This window comes from Rhopalosiphum maidis, chromosome 1, assembly GCF_003676215.2.
Source record: "Rhopalosiphum maidis isolate BTI-1 chromosome 1, ASM367621v3, whole genome shotgun sequence".
In the NCBI taxonomy this organism is placed as follows: Eukaryota; Metazoa; Arthropoda; class Insecta; order Hemiptera; family Aphididae; genus Rhopalosiphum; species Rhopalosiphum maidis.
Window position 1 is genome coordinate 32,667,128 of NC_040877.1, and position 15,020 is coordinate 32,682,147.

At 24.8% G+C, this 15,020-nt stretch overlaps 1 protein-coding gene across 1 annotated transcript; it reads right to left on the reverse strand.

Moving 5' to 3' along the window:
• Positions 1-548: 548 nt before the first annotated feature.
• Positions 549-12,737, reverse strand: LOC113560686. Its single transcript, XM_026966718.1, has 18 exons — positions 12,597-12,737; positions 9,866-10,057; positions 9,499-9,769; positions 8,620-9,005; positions 8,306-8,471; positions 7,957-8,138; positions 7,600-7,868; positions 4,788-5,003; positions 4,216-4,282; positions 3,572-3,781; positions 3,339-3,488; positions 2,868-3,027; positions 2,574-2,759; positions 2,308-2,501; positions 1,877-2,039; positions 1,273-1,454; positions 869-1,134; positions 549-800 (listed from the first exon to the last, which is right to left on the reverse strand). The coding sequence occupies exons 1-18, from the start codon at positions 12,627-12,629 to the stop codon at positions 605-607; spliced, it is 3,489 nt and encodes a 1,162-aa protein (XP_026822519.1). The 5' UTR covers positions 12,630-12,737; the 3' UTR covers positions 549-604.
• Between the last annotated feature and the right edge of the window lie 2,283 nt (positions 12,738-15,020).

The window sequence follows — 15,020 nt, forward strand, 5'->3', positions numbered from 1 at the left end:
TATGTTTTCATCAATTAATTATAAATATTAATATAGTACAGTATAATATAATATAGTGTTCTATTTAAATAAACAGATAAATAGATACATTAATTAATAAATCTTTCAAATATTTTTTTTTTTATCGTTAGCATGCGTTAAATAAAAATAGAATGTCCATCATCTATCCTCATAATGAACAATATTACATAGATATCAGATAAATAATTAAGATTATCAAAGTGTTTCCAAACATTAATATTGCCGCCCCTTTAGAATATTTTGATATTTAGATAATAATTTATTGCAATGAAATATAGAATTACACACAATAAAAAATAATTTCAGATACCAAATGTAATATACATAATTTTGTAGGTATCGAAATTATATTTATTTAATTTATATTTTTAGTAAATAATTTCATTCAAAAATGAAAATTGTTTACAGTGCTTAATTCAATTAAAAAATAATAATTATGTAAAATTATATATCCAACATTTGGGTGTTTTTACATTTTTACCCCATAGTATACAATTTATATCAATAGTTTAAAACGAGTTACCAAATTAAAAAATATATAATATATTATATGTGTATAAACTTGCATTTAATTGTTTTTAAATCAAAGTTCAGTTTTTAAAACCTCTTCAGTCTTCTCAAATTGTGATAATAATGGTAAGCTTTTCCAAAATTTGTACTCTTCTATGAATGGCTTCTTGGATATGATAGGTTTACTTGAACTAATCAACAGATATTGCATACTTTTGGAATCAAGCAGTGGCCATTTTTTTCCATTGTCAGTACCATCAATCGTGGGTCTGTTTATATCATTAAAAAACGTTTATTTTTTTACTGATGTTAAATATTTACAACAATCATTACTTACTTATCAGTGATAGCGAAACTAGTCCATATGTCGATCATAAGTTTAGATACATTGAGATCCTCCCCTTTTAATTCAGCCTGGCCCTTTGTAAAGAATAGACTTATCATTTCATCACCGTGCGTTACACCTAATTTTGTGGGGCATGGTCCAAAATATGAATTAAATGACATCTCATTTGTATGATTATAAACATAATAATAAACCGGTGATGATAGTTTGATTGCCATATCAAATATTCCTTCTAGAAAAATTCCACCGCTAATCATCTGCAAAAAAAACACAAAATGGAGTATATATTAGGTAATAAATATTTCTAAAACATCTTATTGTATTTACTAAATTTAAATTTGATACATTTTGGTATTTTAAAAATAATATATTGTTATATAAATCAGTCTACTAACTTTAACAGAATTTAAAGGATCATCCATATTGCCTTTAACAAAGTAACGTTTATATATTTTTTTACTAATTATGGGAAGATCAGACACCTTTGCCGTGTATTTATAAATAAGCAACGATGAAATATAGTGATTAAAATTATTCTTTAATTCGAGATCAACTTCACATTTTTCATTATAGACTCCTAGTAAAAAAAAAAAAAAAATGTACAACATAAAATACACACAGAGTAATATTTTTTATTTATAATTTAAAAAATAAAAACAGAGCTTATAATTAAACCATACCATATATGTACATGAACTAATTAATTAAAAAATAAATATTTAAAGTTAACAAATCTTTGGATTTTATTTTATGGTCTAAAGTTTGAAGATTATGCAAAAAATAAATTGTATTTTATTGATTATTAAGTTCAACTTCTAAAATATTAATTAATAATTAATATTTATAATTGCTAATAAATAACTAACAATTAAACTACAAAAAAAATATCGTACTAAAAAATTATTTTATTTTCATTTAAAAAATTGTTGAAATGGAGCGTGAATAATAATTATAAATTATTATTGTTATTTTAAATAATGAAAAAAGAAAATAACTCACGAGCAGCAAAAAGACCACCTTCTCCGGAGTTCATACCCATTAAAATTGGAACATTGGTTTCTTGTTTAAAGTCAACCAAAGGATATTTACATAAAAACCCTGTTTTATTTTCACAGTTTTCGACAACAGGCATGAAAGTGATTGCCGGGAACACTTTCCATTCCTATAAGAAAAATGTTTTAAATACATATTGATATATGCATATATTATACATATTTAAAATAAATATGTATATAATATGTATTAGTAACTAAAAAGTAAATAATAACTAAAATAATCGATTATATTAGACATGTTTTAGTATTACTTTTAACATAATCTTTGTGTTGAGTTTAAATATTAAATTCTGTGACGTTTCTATTATGTAGACGTAGAATTAAAACAATGAACAGAAATATAAATTTTAACGCAAAAAAAAAAAATTTATTTACAAATAAGTTGTAGAGAAGATCTACTAATAATTCTGCAGGCATATCCCTCAGACATTCAGCCAACTGTTTTGAGTCTTCAGGACATCCAGAAATAGTAGATAGAGCTGAGGCTCTACGTTTAGCCCATCCAGGTGGAGATACACCCCATCGACATAGAGGAGTCCCACTTTCAAGTATTGCTTTATGAAATAATCCTATAGAAATAAATGTTAAGCGATAAAGTATATAATATGTAAAAAAGGTATAAAACAAAAAAATACGTATACCTTTGCTCAATGGAGATAATAAATGTAATCCAACACTGACTCCTCCAGCACTTTCACCAAATATTGTTACTTTATTCGGATCTCCGCCAAACTTTTCAATATTATTTTTGACCCACTTCAATGCTAAAACTTGGTCTTTCATACCATAATTTCCTGGTAAAATATCATCTTCGGTACTTAAAAAACCTAAAAAAAAATGTTAATAGTTTTATTGCTATTTTTTATAGGAACGAGTATCATAAATTAAATTAAAAATTGTAAAACATCTAACTTATAAGTATTCTAATAATTTACCTAGAGGTCCAACTCTATAGTTGAAAGAAGCAACAACGACATCCTTGTCTAGCAAATATTGAGGACCGTATAAACTCATACCTCCATGTCCTGAGCTGAAACCTCCACCTGGGATCCAAACCATAACCGGAAGCAAGTCATTTTGATTTTTTTTATGGATCTATAAATAATAAAAAAAAAATACATATAAAATAGATAAACAAATAAATTATAATAATTTAATAAATGTACCATTTAACTAAAGGTATTTTTAAGTAATATTCTCTATAATTTTATCATTTCTTTTATAATTTGGTCTATTTTTAATAAACTATGACAAAATCATATTTCGGGGTTATACTTGTTTGTTAAATAAATGAATAAAAAGTAATCAAATTTTTATAATTTTTCAGAAAAATATCATTATAATTTTATATTACACAAGACAATATTGTCAGAATGATTTTTTTTTTTTAATTAATCCAATTATACCTTAGGAGTGTATACATTAATGTATAAACAATCCTCAACACCCAAAAGTGTATTATATGTTTCATACATGAACAAATTTTTTTGAATGCACATTGGTTTTTCTTTGGTTGCGTCTAAAATACCACTCCATGAATTTGCTTCTACAGGATCCTAAAAAAAAATCACATTTTTTAATAATACCAATTAAAATCAATACAAATTTGAAATTTCATAACATAAAGGCATGCAAATACCTGTAATCTAAGGTCTCCAATCGGTGGTTTGGCATAAGGTATTCCCTGGAATGCTAGAAAATCTCGTCCATTTCTTGACTTGAAAACACTACCTTTTATCTTTCCTTGACTTAAATTCAAAATATTATCCGTGCCAAATACGAGTCCGACTAGTAGCATAAGAATACCAAATGTTTTCATTGTAATTATTAATTGATAATAAAAATGACAAAATCAAATATAGCTGTAAAAAAAAATTAATTGTTAGGTACTTCTATACTGAGTTTCTGATAAAAAAAAAATATGCTCAAAAAATTAGTATACAAAAACCATTTTAATAGGTATTTGTCATTATAACTATATTACACGATAAATAATATTTTTGTTTAATATTCGGCATTGTTCTGAAAAGTGTAAACAATATAAAGGTATACTCATAAAATTCAATATTTTTTTTTTAGAAAGAAAGACTGGTTAATGTAATAAAAACATTTTTATTATTCGAGCAAATAATTTTGACTTATGCGAAAATGTGAACAAAAAAATTACCTCATAGAAAAACTACTTAGATAGGTCCAGATATTAAGTAAAAAACGAATACGTATATCGTGGAGAAGTTTAATGACATAATTTATGTCTATTATTGTCTACTGCAAAGTGTTTACAATCATATGCAATTTATACATAGTACAAAATATACATTTTAAGATGACAATGTCAAACATATTTGCCCTGCGAAACAGTTAATTAAAATAGAATCTTAATTATTATTCATGATTTGCAGTTTGACCTGCATATCTTATTTTTTTTCCTCTGCATTTTGGCTATAATATTAATATTGAATAGTTATCCTGTAATTTATTATGAATAATGAAAATATTAATAGTGCAAAATAGAAAAATCAAAGAGGAAGTTCAAGAATAATTGAATAGATAATCTTAAGGTATTTTCAACACAAATCTTTATATTTATTATTTTATAATCATTGTTGACTTCTCGACTTCCAACTATTTGATCAAAATGGTAATTGGTTTAGCCATTGTCTTTATATTAGAATAATAATAAAGATTGAAAATAAAATGGAAACTAATTATTTTAATATTTTAATAGTTTGTTCAACTGTAAAACATATAAAATATTACCAAGATAATTAATTGTTTATTTACAAAATTATCAAATACATATTAATTATAAATAATTTTTATAAAAATGTACTACATTCAGTACCTATAATTACAACTCATTTTTCATATGATCTGAAGAAAATTTATTTTTAGAAATAACTTTCTTGAAATTAGAAAGAAGAGGCAATTTATTCCAAAATATATATTTTTCTTCAAACGGATTTTGTATAATATCTGGATGATCTGAATGTATGTGAAGTATTGATTGTCTCTGTAAGTCGAATGTAGGCCAAGCTGGACCATTTATTGTACCATCAATAGTAGGTAATCTATAAATATTGTTCAACATTATGTAATATTATTATGTTATTAAGTAATAGACAATTTTATATTTATACAATTATACTGTTTAATTGAATTTAAATTTTTTTTATTAAATAACATTATAACATAATATTTCCTGCTTAAAAACACTTACCACGATTTTTATCAGCAAATGTATTGTCAATAAATAAAATGGGATAAAATTAAAATACATACATTCAGTTTTTTATATATTATTACGAATTTGTAAAGTTTAGATATGCCATATGAATAAACCTATCTATCTATATATATATATATATATATATTGATATAATATATATTATATACACATAAGTATGCTATGCATCTTAATAGTTAACTAAATCCAAAAATATTAAATTTTTGTATTTTACTAAACAGTTCTGGTATAATAAGATAGAAGGTTTAAAATAAAATTGTAGCTAATAAAATAAACAAAACGTATAAAAACAATTTAATTATGTTAAGTTAAATAAATATTTATTCTAATAAGTAGATTTACCGTGTGTGTTAAACAACACTAAATAGTTCTTGACCAGATTGCATTAGAATAAATTTAAATGTTTTTTTAAAACCTAGTAGATATATAAGTACATTTTTATATGGACATTTAAATTTTTCATCTTTTCAATACGCTCATGCAAAGATCGTAGACTTTAACTAATTTAAGTATTATAACTTGAAATTCTATATCTTCTTTAATATCATTAATATTAATTGTGCTAGATTGCAGGTTACAGGCTACTTTTACACAAAACTCTTAGAGGTTAATCAATAGTTTATCAATTTTAATAAAAAGTATATGTGGTGAATGATATTGACCTGGATTATTCTTCTGCAGTATATATTTCTGCTGCCTAACGAGAATTTTTATTCCATTTGCCATAAATTAAAAGCATTTGCACTTTTTCTGATTGTTAATTTTGACCTAACTACAATGTAAAGAAGATTGATACAATTAATCTAAACGAATAAATTCAACAATTAAAATAGTATATTTGGAAGTATGACGGAATATAGTGCACAATAATGTCCACAATCACAACGAGAGACGATCTCATCTTTAGCAGTCGTTTTTTCGCCAGTTATCGCATAGAAGTTATGGTATTTTATAATTTAATTAAAAGTTATTTAAATATGCCGTTAACAACTAGCGGCAACAGCCACCTTCACGGGTAAAAATCTGGGACCAATAAATGTAAATCCACTATTGCTTCATCCCATCATACGGATCCCTTTTTCAAGTTGTTACACATAAGAAAACCCGTTAATTTTCAACTTCAAATTCATTCAACAATCCTATCTCACTAAATAGTAAATCTACAACATATATATAGATAACATATATTATCTATTATATTAGATAATCATCCTACTCTTAATGTTTACATGAATGACAGAAATAACAGAAATTATAAATAATGACACTATGATTACCAGCTCCAACAAAATACCGGACAATAATAGCTCCATCGATAATGACAAAATTAGCAGCTCATCAAAACCAGGAAACGTTATTATAAACATAATTCAGTCTTCGTCTCGCATAACTTTATCCACTGCCACATATACGATAAATAACATTGATCAACGCCTCAAACACTTCGATCCCAAATTCGATAACCCGGAAAATTAAAATTACGAAAATATTTTAAATAAATTGCAATATTTTGATTATTAGGTTATAACATAGAATGACGTATCTCCAATGATACTGGATAAACTTTTTTTTTTTCATTAAACGTATCAGAGCAATTATACCAAAAAGTAAAAATATGTATTAAACAAGCGTATTGTATTTTAGGTCGTTATTTAGTAATCGGCTATCACAACCCAATTAAACCAATAATGATGTATAATGTAAATATATATATATTTTTTTTGTATGTATATAGGTATGTAAATGATTCCGCGGAAGACAACGGATAGTCCGCTCGCGGATAATCGAGAGTACACTGTATTTTAATAATACTGATAATAATATTAATAATTTTATTCTAGTGAGGTTATTGATATAGTGATATGTGGGTTTGCATATATTCAATAATATGACAATATATAATTTTAAATAAAATCAAAAAATATTTTTAACCTACTTATAGTACTGAACTACAGACAGTCTTAAGTCTGTACAAACATGGGAAGAAAATTAAGTTTAGAATATATAATTTTATACTTCAAAAATGTTTAATTAATACAATTTGGGGCACAATTCGTAATAAAACGTAAAACGTAATAAACTATTCAAAACCTGTCGCCATACTGGTTCTATTCAGGACTTTAATAGATACAATAACGAATGTTCCTCTACAACTCAAACTTCATAAAACCAAGAAATTAAATTCAAAAAAATTGTGCAACAACCTCAACCCTTCTTCATCTATAACTTCTCTATATAAAAAAGCTTATTATTATTATTATTACTGTTTTTTTTTTATTTTTAACACTATATATCCTAATTGTCGAAACTAAATGTTTAACAAAATTTAAAAAAAAATAATGTGCAATTCATGCTTATTGTTATTATTATTGTTACTGATAACTATCTACTATTATAATTATCTATATAATAATACTAACTTTTCTGTAGCAAATTTTGTCCAAACATCAACCATCAGCTTTGAAACCGCCGTGTCTCTTAAATTTAATTTTCTAGGATTTATGATATCTGATTTGAATAAACTGGTCAACTCGTCACCGTGCGTGATTCCTAATTTTTTATTACATTTACCATATAAAGTATTAAATGAAAATTCATTTTGATAATCATATAAATAAAAATACACCGGAGACTCCAGTTTGAAAGCCATGTCTAATATACCGTGAAGATAACGACCGTCAGTAATCATCTATAACATCAATACATTTTATTATCGAAATGTATTTAATACCTACATAATTTAAGAGACTTATATAATATATTTAAATAAATATTACTTCAACAGTTTTAAAATGTGAATGATCTCCAATTTTTCCAGATGGAAAATATTTCTTGAATACATTTTCACCAATTTCATCCAAATCCAATGTAAAATGCTGATGTGATAGTATGATCGATAACAAGCGATTTAAATCTGTATACAATTCTGGATATCGAATAAACGTGTCATTGTACAAAGCTAAAATAAAAATATTTTTTTTAGATCAAATAATACTGCATATATATTTCTCGATAGTTTTTTTTTTTTTACGAAGAATCCTATCAAAAATTACAAAATTACCATCGATGGTGTGAAAATTGCTCAGACATAAGAAGATAATATTAATTTTCTTAGCACCAACTTACAAGAAACTATCATTCCACCTTCAGCTGAATTTAATCCGATAATGGCCGGCACGAATGATTCTTGTTTGAAGTCGTTTAACTGATGACGACAAATAAACGCTTCTCGACCAGAGTCGCATTGCTCCACTACTGGTGAAAATAATACAGTTGGATACGATCGCCATTCCTATATCATAGTACATTTATTGGAAGGAAAAAATACCGACTAAGATTCGAGTAATATTTATGAAAAAAAAATAGGATGGTTTTAATGAAATAATTTATGTTCAAATAGGTTTTTTACGTCTATGGAAAACCAAATATAATTTTCTTACCCAAAGTTTTTCATACACATCACTGAAAAATCTTTCGGGTAACGTCTTGAGACATTTCAACATATTTTTAGAAGATAAGTTTCCATCGCATCCAGCTATACGTGAAATTATTTTACTTCGATTGCGAGCTACGCCCGGCAGATATGTACTCCAACGACATAATGGAGTACCACTTTGGAGTATAGCTTTGTGGAATAGGCCTTTACTCATCGGCGATAACATGTGATAACCAGTACTGGCTCCACCAGAGCTTCCACCAAAAATAGTAACTTTTCCAGGATCACCACCAAATTTATCAATGTTTTCTTGAACCCACCGTAATGCTAGAACTTGATCTTTCATTCCATAGTTTCCAGGTATAACATCGTCTTCGGTACTCAAAAAACCTAGCAAAGAAATGTACCGCGTATTCGTACTATCATATAATAATAATAAAAATATTAAAATAAATTCTAACACTGTAATCAAGTAAAAATAACTGACAAAGGAAAGTAATTAACTAGCTATGTAAATGAATTTTAAAAAATTGATAAAAACAAAAATTATTACCAATTAGAATTTTGTAGTCCTATATAACTAAAAAAAAACATTAATTCAATAATACATTACGTATGAATAATAACTTATATTAATTACAGTTAGCGTATACCTACGTAATATATAAAAAGTTCCAGTTATAAAATAAATGTAAAAATAAATTTACACAGGTAACTCTTTATGATCAAAAAATTACAGATTCCTGTAAAATGTGAACTCTATAGTTTTGTTATTATATAGTTAATTTATTGTATATATGTTCTACGAGTTCTTACAGAATATATACAATTAATTGAATGATATTTATGTTATAATATTATTTATCATAAATATATAACTCACCTAATATGCCTAGTCTAAAATTAATCGAGACCAAAATTACGTTTGTATCCATAAAATAATCCGGACCAAACATATTCGGACTACTGTGTCCTAAATAAAACGCCCCTCCGTGAATCCAAAACATCACGGGAAAATCACCATCTATACTTGGCGTGTATACATTTAAATATAGACAATCTTCACTGCTATTAGTATCATGTTTTTGGACACATGCGTTTGAATGCTTAGTGGCATCTAATGTACCATCCCATGGATCAACTGGTTCCGGAGCCTATATGATATAATACGAGGTATAGGTAATTGCCATGGTATTGTAACGGACTGACAATCTTTTTTGAAAAACAGTGAAGATTGAGTAGATATCTACCTCAAATCGAAGTTTTCCAACGGGTGGTTTTGCATACGGTATACCAGTAAACGAGTAATAAGGTCGTTCATTTCTAGATTTCAAAATTTGACCTTTTAAAATTCCTTTGGTAATTTTTACTTCCACTTCGCAAAACACCGAACTAACTATTAAAAATAATATGATCACGGCGTATACCAACTTTCCTTGATCCTACATTAATAATAATAATTTTGCAATAACCTCATTAAATATTTAAATATATATATAATATTTTTATAGTTTATATTGTTTTTTTGTAAATAATTCTACGTGATTAATAATATTTAATTATTTTGTAATCATAAGAACGGATATACCTAAAAAAATAGACATTAATCATTAACTAAGATTAATCTTAGTTCATGGTTTCAATAAATGCTCTGTTGATAACATAAAACTATAAAAAATGGACTGATAACACAGAGGGAAGTTAGTTTGTAGATATATAGATAAATTATGTAATATGATTTTATATAATAATTGTTTAACGTTGAAGATGTTTAAATATTAAAATTGTGTTATTTATTTATTTATTTTGTTTTTGTTTCATTAGAATAAACGCCCAAAAGAACTCAAACAAAGCAGAGTAATTCAATGTTATTTTTAAATTTAAAATAATACGATAGATATTGTTATACCTAATAAAAAATAATACATATAACGGTTAAATAAAAATAATAGTAATTCAGTTTAATAAATTAATTAATGTAATAAAATGGCGTGGTTATGGTTTTTAACAGTGGCGTACCTATATAGAAATTAATTTCAGGGGAAGGAGGGCGGGTTAAAAAATGTCCATTCTTAAACTCCAATTAATTATTTATTAATTAAATACAATCTAAATCAATGTCCGTACCAACCATACATTTTAGGGGGGTTGAACTCTTACCACCCCTATCTAGTAAACATAGCACGTATAATAAGGATAACTTTGGTGTATGTATATGCGTAGTTATTATTCGTATAATAATGGTATAATATACGTTGAAATAGGTTGATTTTACGTTAACGATAGGTATAAACTTATTCGTACATTTTTCGTTAAAAAACTACGTTTATTCTACGTTGATACACCACTTGTTTTTAAATTTTTAATAATTGCTTATAGAATTTAAGAGATGGACAGAGATAATAAATTTAATTCCAAAATATTTTTTTCTAAAAGTTTAAGTCCACTAAATTATTGAAACATTAACTAAGTTTCAGCCATATTTAAAGAAACTTCTATACTTATACTATATTATTTACATTTATAATTTATACAGTATACTTTTACTTTTACTCTCTTAAACTTAGATATGGCCTACTATTACTAGTATTAGTTGATAAATCTCAAGCATAAGGTATACTCTATTATAGTCTATGATATCAAGGCTCATATTATGTAAATAAAATATAATATATATTTAAAAGTGTAATCTCAATGAAATAAACTCAATGTTTTACATAATTTGTTTCACTGAAAATGGTCATATTGTAAAAAGGAAGCATTGGTCGCCTCTAAATTTATCGACACGGCTACTTACAACTCTATACTACTCTAGGGAGCCAGCATTGTTAGAAAAAGATAGCATACAACGTAAGACAACAAAGAAAACAATATTTTTATAAAATGAGGATATAATTGTATACACAGACATTACTATCTCTTTCTAACAATAATTGCACCTTGTAATAAACTAATGACTATTATAGTCTATAGAATATGGGGGACATGCAGTTCAAATATTAATGTTTATTATGATTAATAAATATGTATACCTATTGTATAAAATCCTTGTCGATTTTTTATAAGGAGAATAAGTTCATAAAAAATATATTTTCTAGATTGAATATTTGTATACACATTCAATATGACTAATTTAAATAGTATCTCATTTTACATGTTTCAATTGCAATACCTATATTCTATAAACTATTAAAGTCATAAAGTGATTGAAAAAAAATGTATTTTTAATGCAAATTTGTAGTGATGCACAACGATATTTTTTCATTTATCGATATCGATTAATGGAGATCGATATCGATATCGTTCGTTAATATATTGATATCGTTTTTTTTTTTTTTTTAGAATATATATTTCTTACATTAAAAAAAAGTTTCCATATCATATAATTATTTATTATAAACAAAAATTAAAAATTAAAATTAAATTACAGGTACATTATTTAATATTTAGTATTAACTTTAGTCACAACTATAAACGTATTACGTTTATTGTAGGGACCTTATCGTATTGCTTATCTTTAGTGTTAATCATCAATTGATTTGATCTGTCAAAACTTATATAAATAAAAAATAGAAATTTCAAATTTCAAATTGAAACGATATCAATTTGTCGTAAAATTAGTCCGATATCGATATCGAAATACGACATCGTTGTGCATCACTACAAATTTGTATATTGTTTGATTGTTTTAATAAAACATTTGATAAGGTTTAATACTTTTTATGTATGAATTATAATTTCAAGTATGTATAAAGTATTCTAAATTATTTATTAAATAAACACCTACAAATTGTAATAAATATTATATTTAAATAATATTTAAAAAAAAATCGATCTTGATGAAAATAAAAGGTTGAACCTTTAAGAATACACTATTTTGTTAACTTTCTTAGTATATTATGAATTATGATATAATTATGAATTTGGTGAAAAGTACTTATAATAATATAATTAATTTTAAAATAAAAAATATTTTCTTACCTGATTTAATATCCACGTCCTTGAAAAATACATTATAGTATATTACATATAAATAATATATTGTGTCATCTAATTTATAAAAATGTATACATATTATTTATTATTCTGTATTTAATTGTATACCTAATCAGTAATCAGAGTGTTGATTTATTAAATGTGATGATATGCCTATGATATCTGTCCATACAATTACGAGTAATCATTAAAATGGTTTGCAGTTCCCACTCAAAAAAGTGCTATTGAATACGGTATACATAGATATATTAATCGATTAATTGCACATCAAAATATTAGTCGATGTTTCTTAATTCAGAATACATATCGTATTCTTGAGCTATAAATTATTACAGTTTAAAATTATTACCGTAGAAGTTTTTAATATGTAGGTACCTAATAAGTAATAATTATTTAAAGATATCAATATATCATAATTGTTGTTTTGTATTTAAATAATATTAAATTATTTATCCATTATTATCACAAAACATTTTTTATTTTTTACAACTTTAACTACCTATTATTATTCATTTTAAATAAATAATATTACTTACAATATTAGTATAATAGCTGTGTAATAAATATTCATTAACTAGACAAATAATATCAGATATATAAGATATATTTCGAATAAACTATAATTCAGTTTTTAATTAAAATCCATGATTAAGTATTAAGTATAGCTAGGTAGGTACTTACATATTTATGATAAAATAAATAATAATAAAATAATTATTTAATTATGAATATTATTCAAACACTTATAATTATAACTATTATAAGTTATGACTTACTACTTCATGTACGTTTTTAAGAGTAAGCTAACGTTGGGTACCTACGTTTTAATATTAGGTAATATTACATAATTATGTTAATGTTATCGAGTACCTAGTATATTATACTACGTGACATTACGTCATATAAATATATAATTATAGTAATTTATACACCTACTTAAGACTTATTAAAAATAAACTTATTTAAATTTATTCTATCTTCACAAATTTTTCTTTTTAATAAAATCACTTAAATTTAAAAGAAAAAATATTTTTGATTTCTATACTATTATTAGGGAAATGTCAAAATGTTATCCGAATAGGTGCAATATAATCATAATAAAATACAATATTTAGTATGTGTATTGTGTATAATAGTATAATACCTATCCTAAATATTTTTCCAATACATCATATATTATATCATACCTACTTATTGTTAATATATAAGCAGTAAGCATAATGCACAATATACATTGTAACCTTATAAGTAGGGCTAGGATTTATATGTAATAAAAAATTATAAAATATGCATTTTATTTACCAAAATATGCAAAAATATGCATTTAAATGTTTATAAGATAAAAACAAAAATAAAGTTACAAAAATATTTATTGATTGAAATACATCAGTGATTGACTGTTTGTCTTAATATAGTATAATCGATAAATAAAATAAAATTTATAATTCTTATTCAATAGTGGAAATACATGTGTTGTACTTACATGTTATCACCATATATTTTTTTAAATTTTCGAATATAAATGATCGGCTATTAGATTGTAGTATTGATTTATTTTGACTGAAGCTTTTATCGCATAACTATTGTACCAACTATTGTATTTATAAAAATAAAATTTATATTTGACAAAAAAAAACAAAGTTTTATACTTCATTAAGCAGGGATAGAATTAAATTCGAAATATTAATATTAATGACGAAATATATTATAAAACATTCAATTTTTCCATTCGAATACTCGAAATATGCAAAAATATTCATTTTTTTCAATACATGCAATAATATGCATTTTATCCAAAATATGCAAAAGCATGCAAAATAAAACCCCCCATTTATATCATCATGAGGTGATTCGTGGACATTACTGACAAAATCAATAATTATAAGTTGCAAAAAACACAATATGCTGTTGCATATAAATCCTAGTCCTACTTATAAGTTATAACTACTTAGTATTTATCTATTAATACAATAATAATAATAATAATAATTAATAATAATAATATTAGTCTAATAATTTTATCTTAATTCTTATAAACATACTTTAAAGTAAGTTAACAATTTTTTATTGATAGAAAATATTAAATAACATACAATATTGTGTTGTTATTGTTTTCTAATTATTTCAAGATTTAAATTATAACAAGACTACGAACACAAAGCATTTTTAAATACTAGAATACTATCAACACACTAGACGCAAATATTACCTCTGTATAACCCAGTGGCATAGCCACTGAGTGGGCTGCAGCCCCCCAAAATATCCAGAAAATTTAAAAATTATTTTAATTTTTAATGGTTTATGAAAATCGGCAACCACTACAAAAATTTTAAATTGTATTTTACAAAAATTGATCAACCCCATTCCCCGGAACAAATCCTGGCTAATCCACTGGTATAAACCGTAAAA

Coding starts and splice junctions, on each gene's coding strand:
- LOC113560686 (XM_026966718.1), bottom strand. CDS start 12,629: ATGTATTTTTCAAGGACGTGGATATTAAATCAG. Junction 3,782..4,215: donor TGTATAAATTGCATATGATT/GTAAACACTTTG, acceptor TATATTTGATTT/TGTCATTTTTATTATCAATT. Junction 801..868: donor AGTTTCGCTATCACTGATAA/GTAAGTAATGAT, acceptor TGATATAAACAG/ACCCACGATTGATGGTACTG.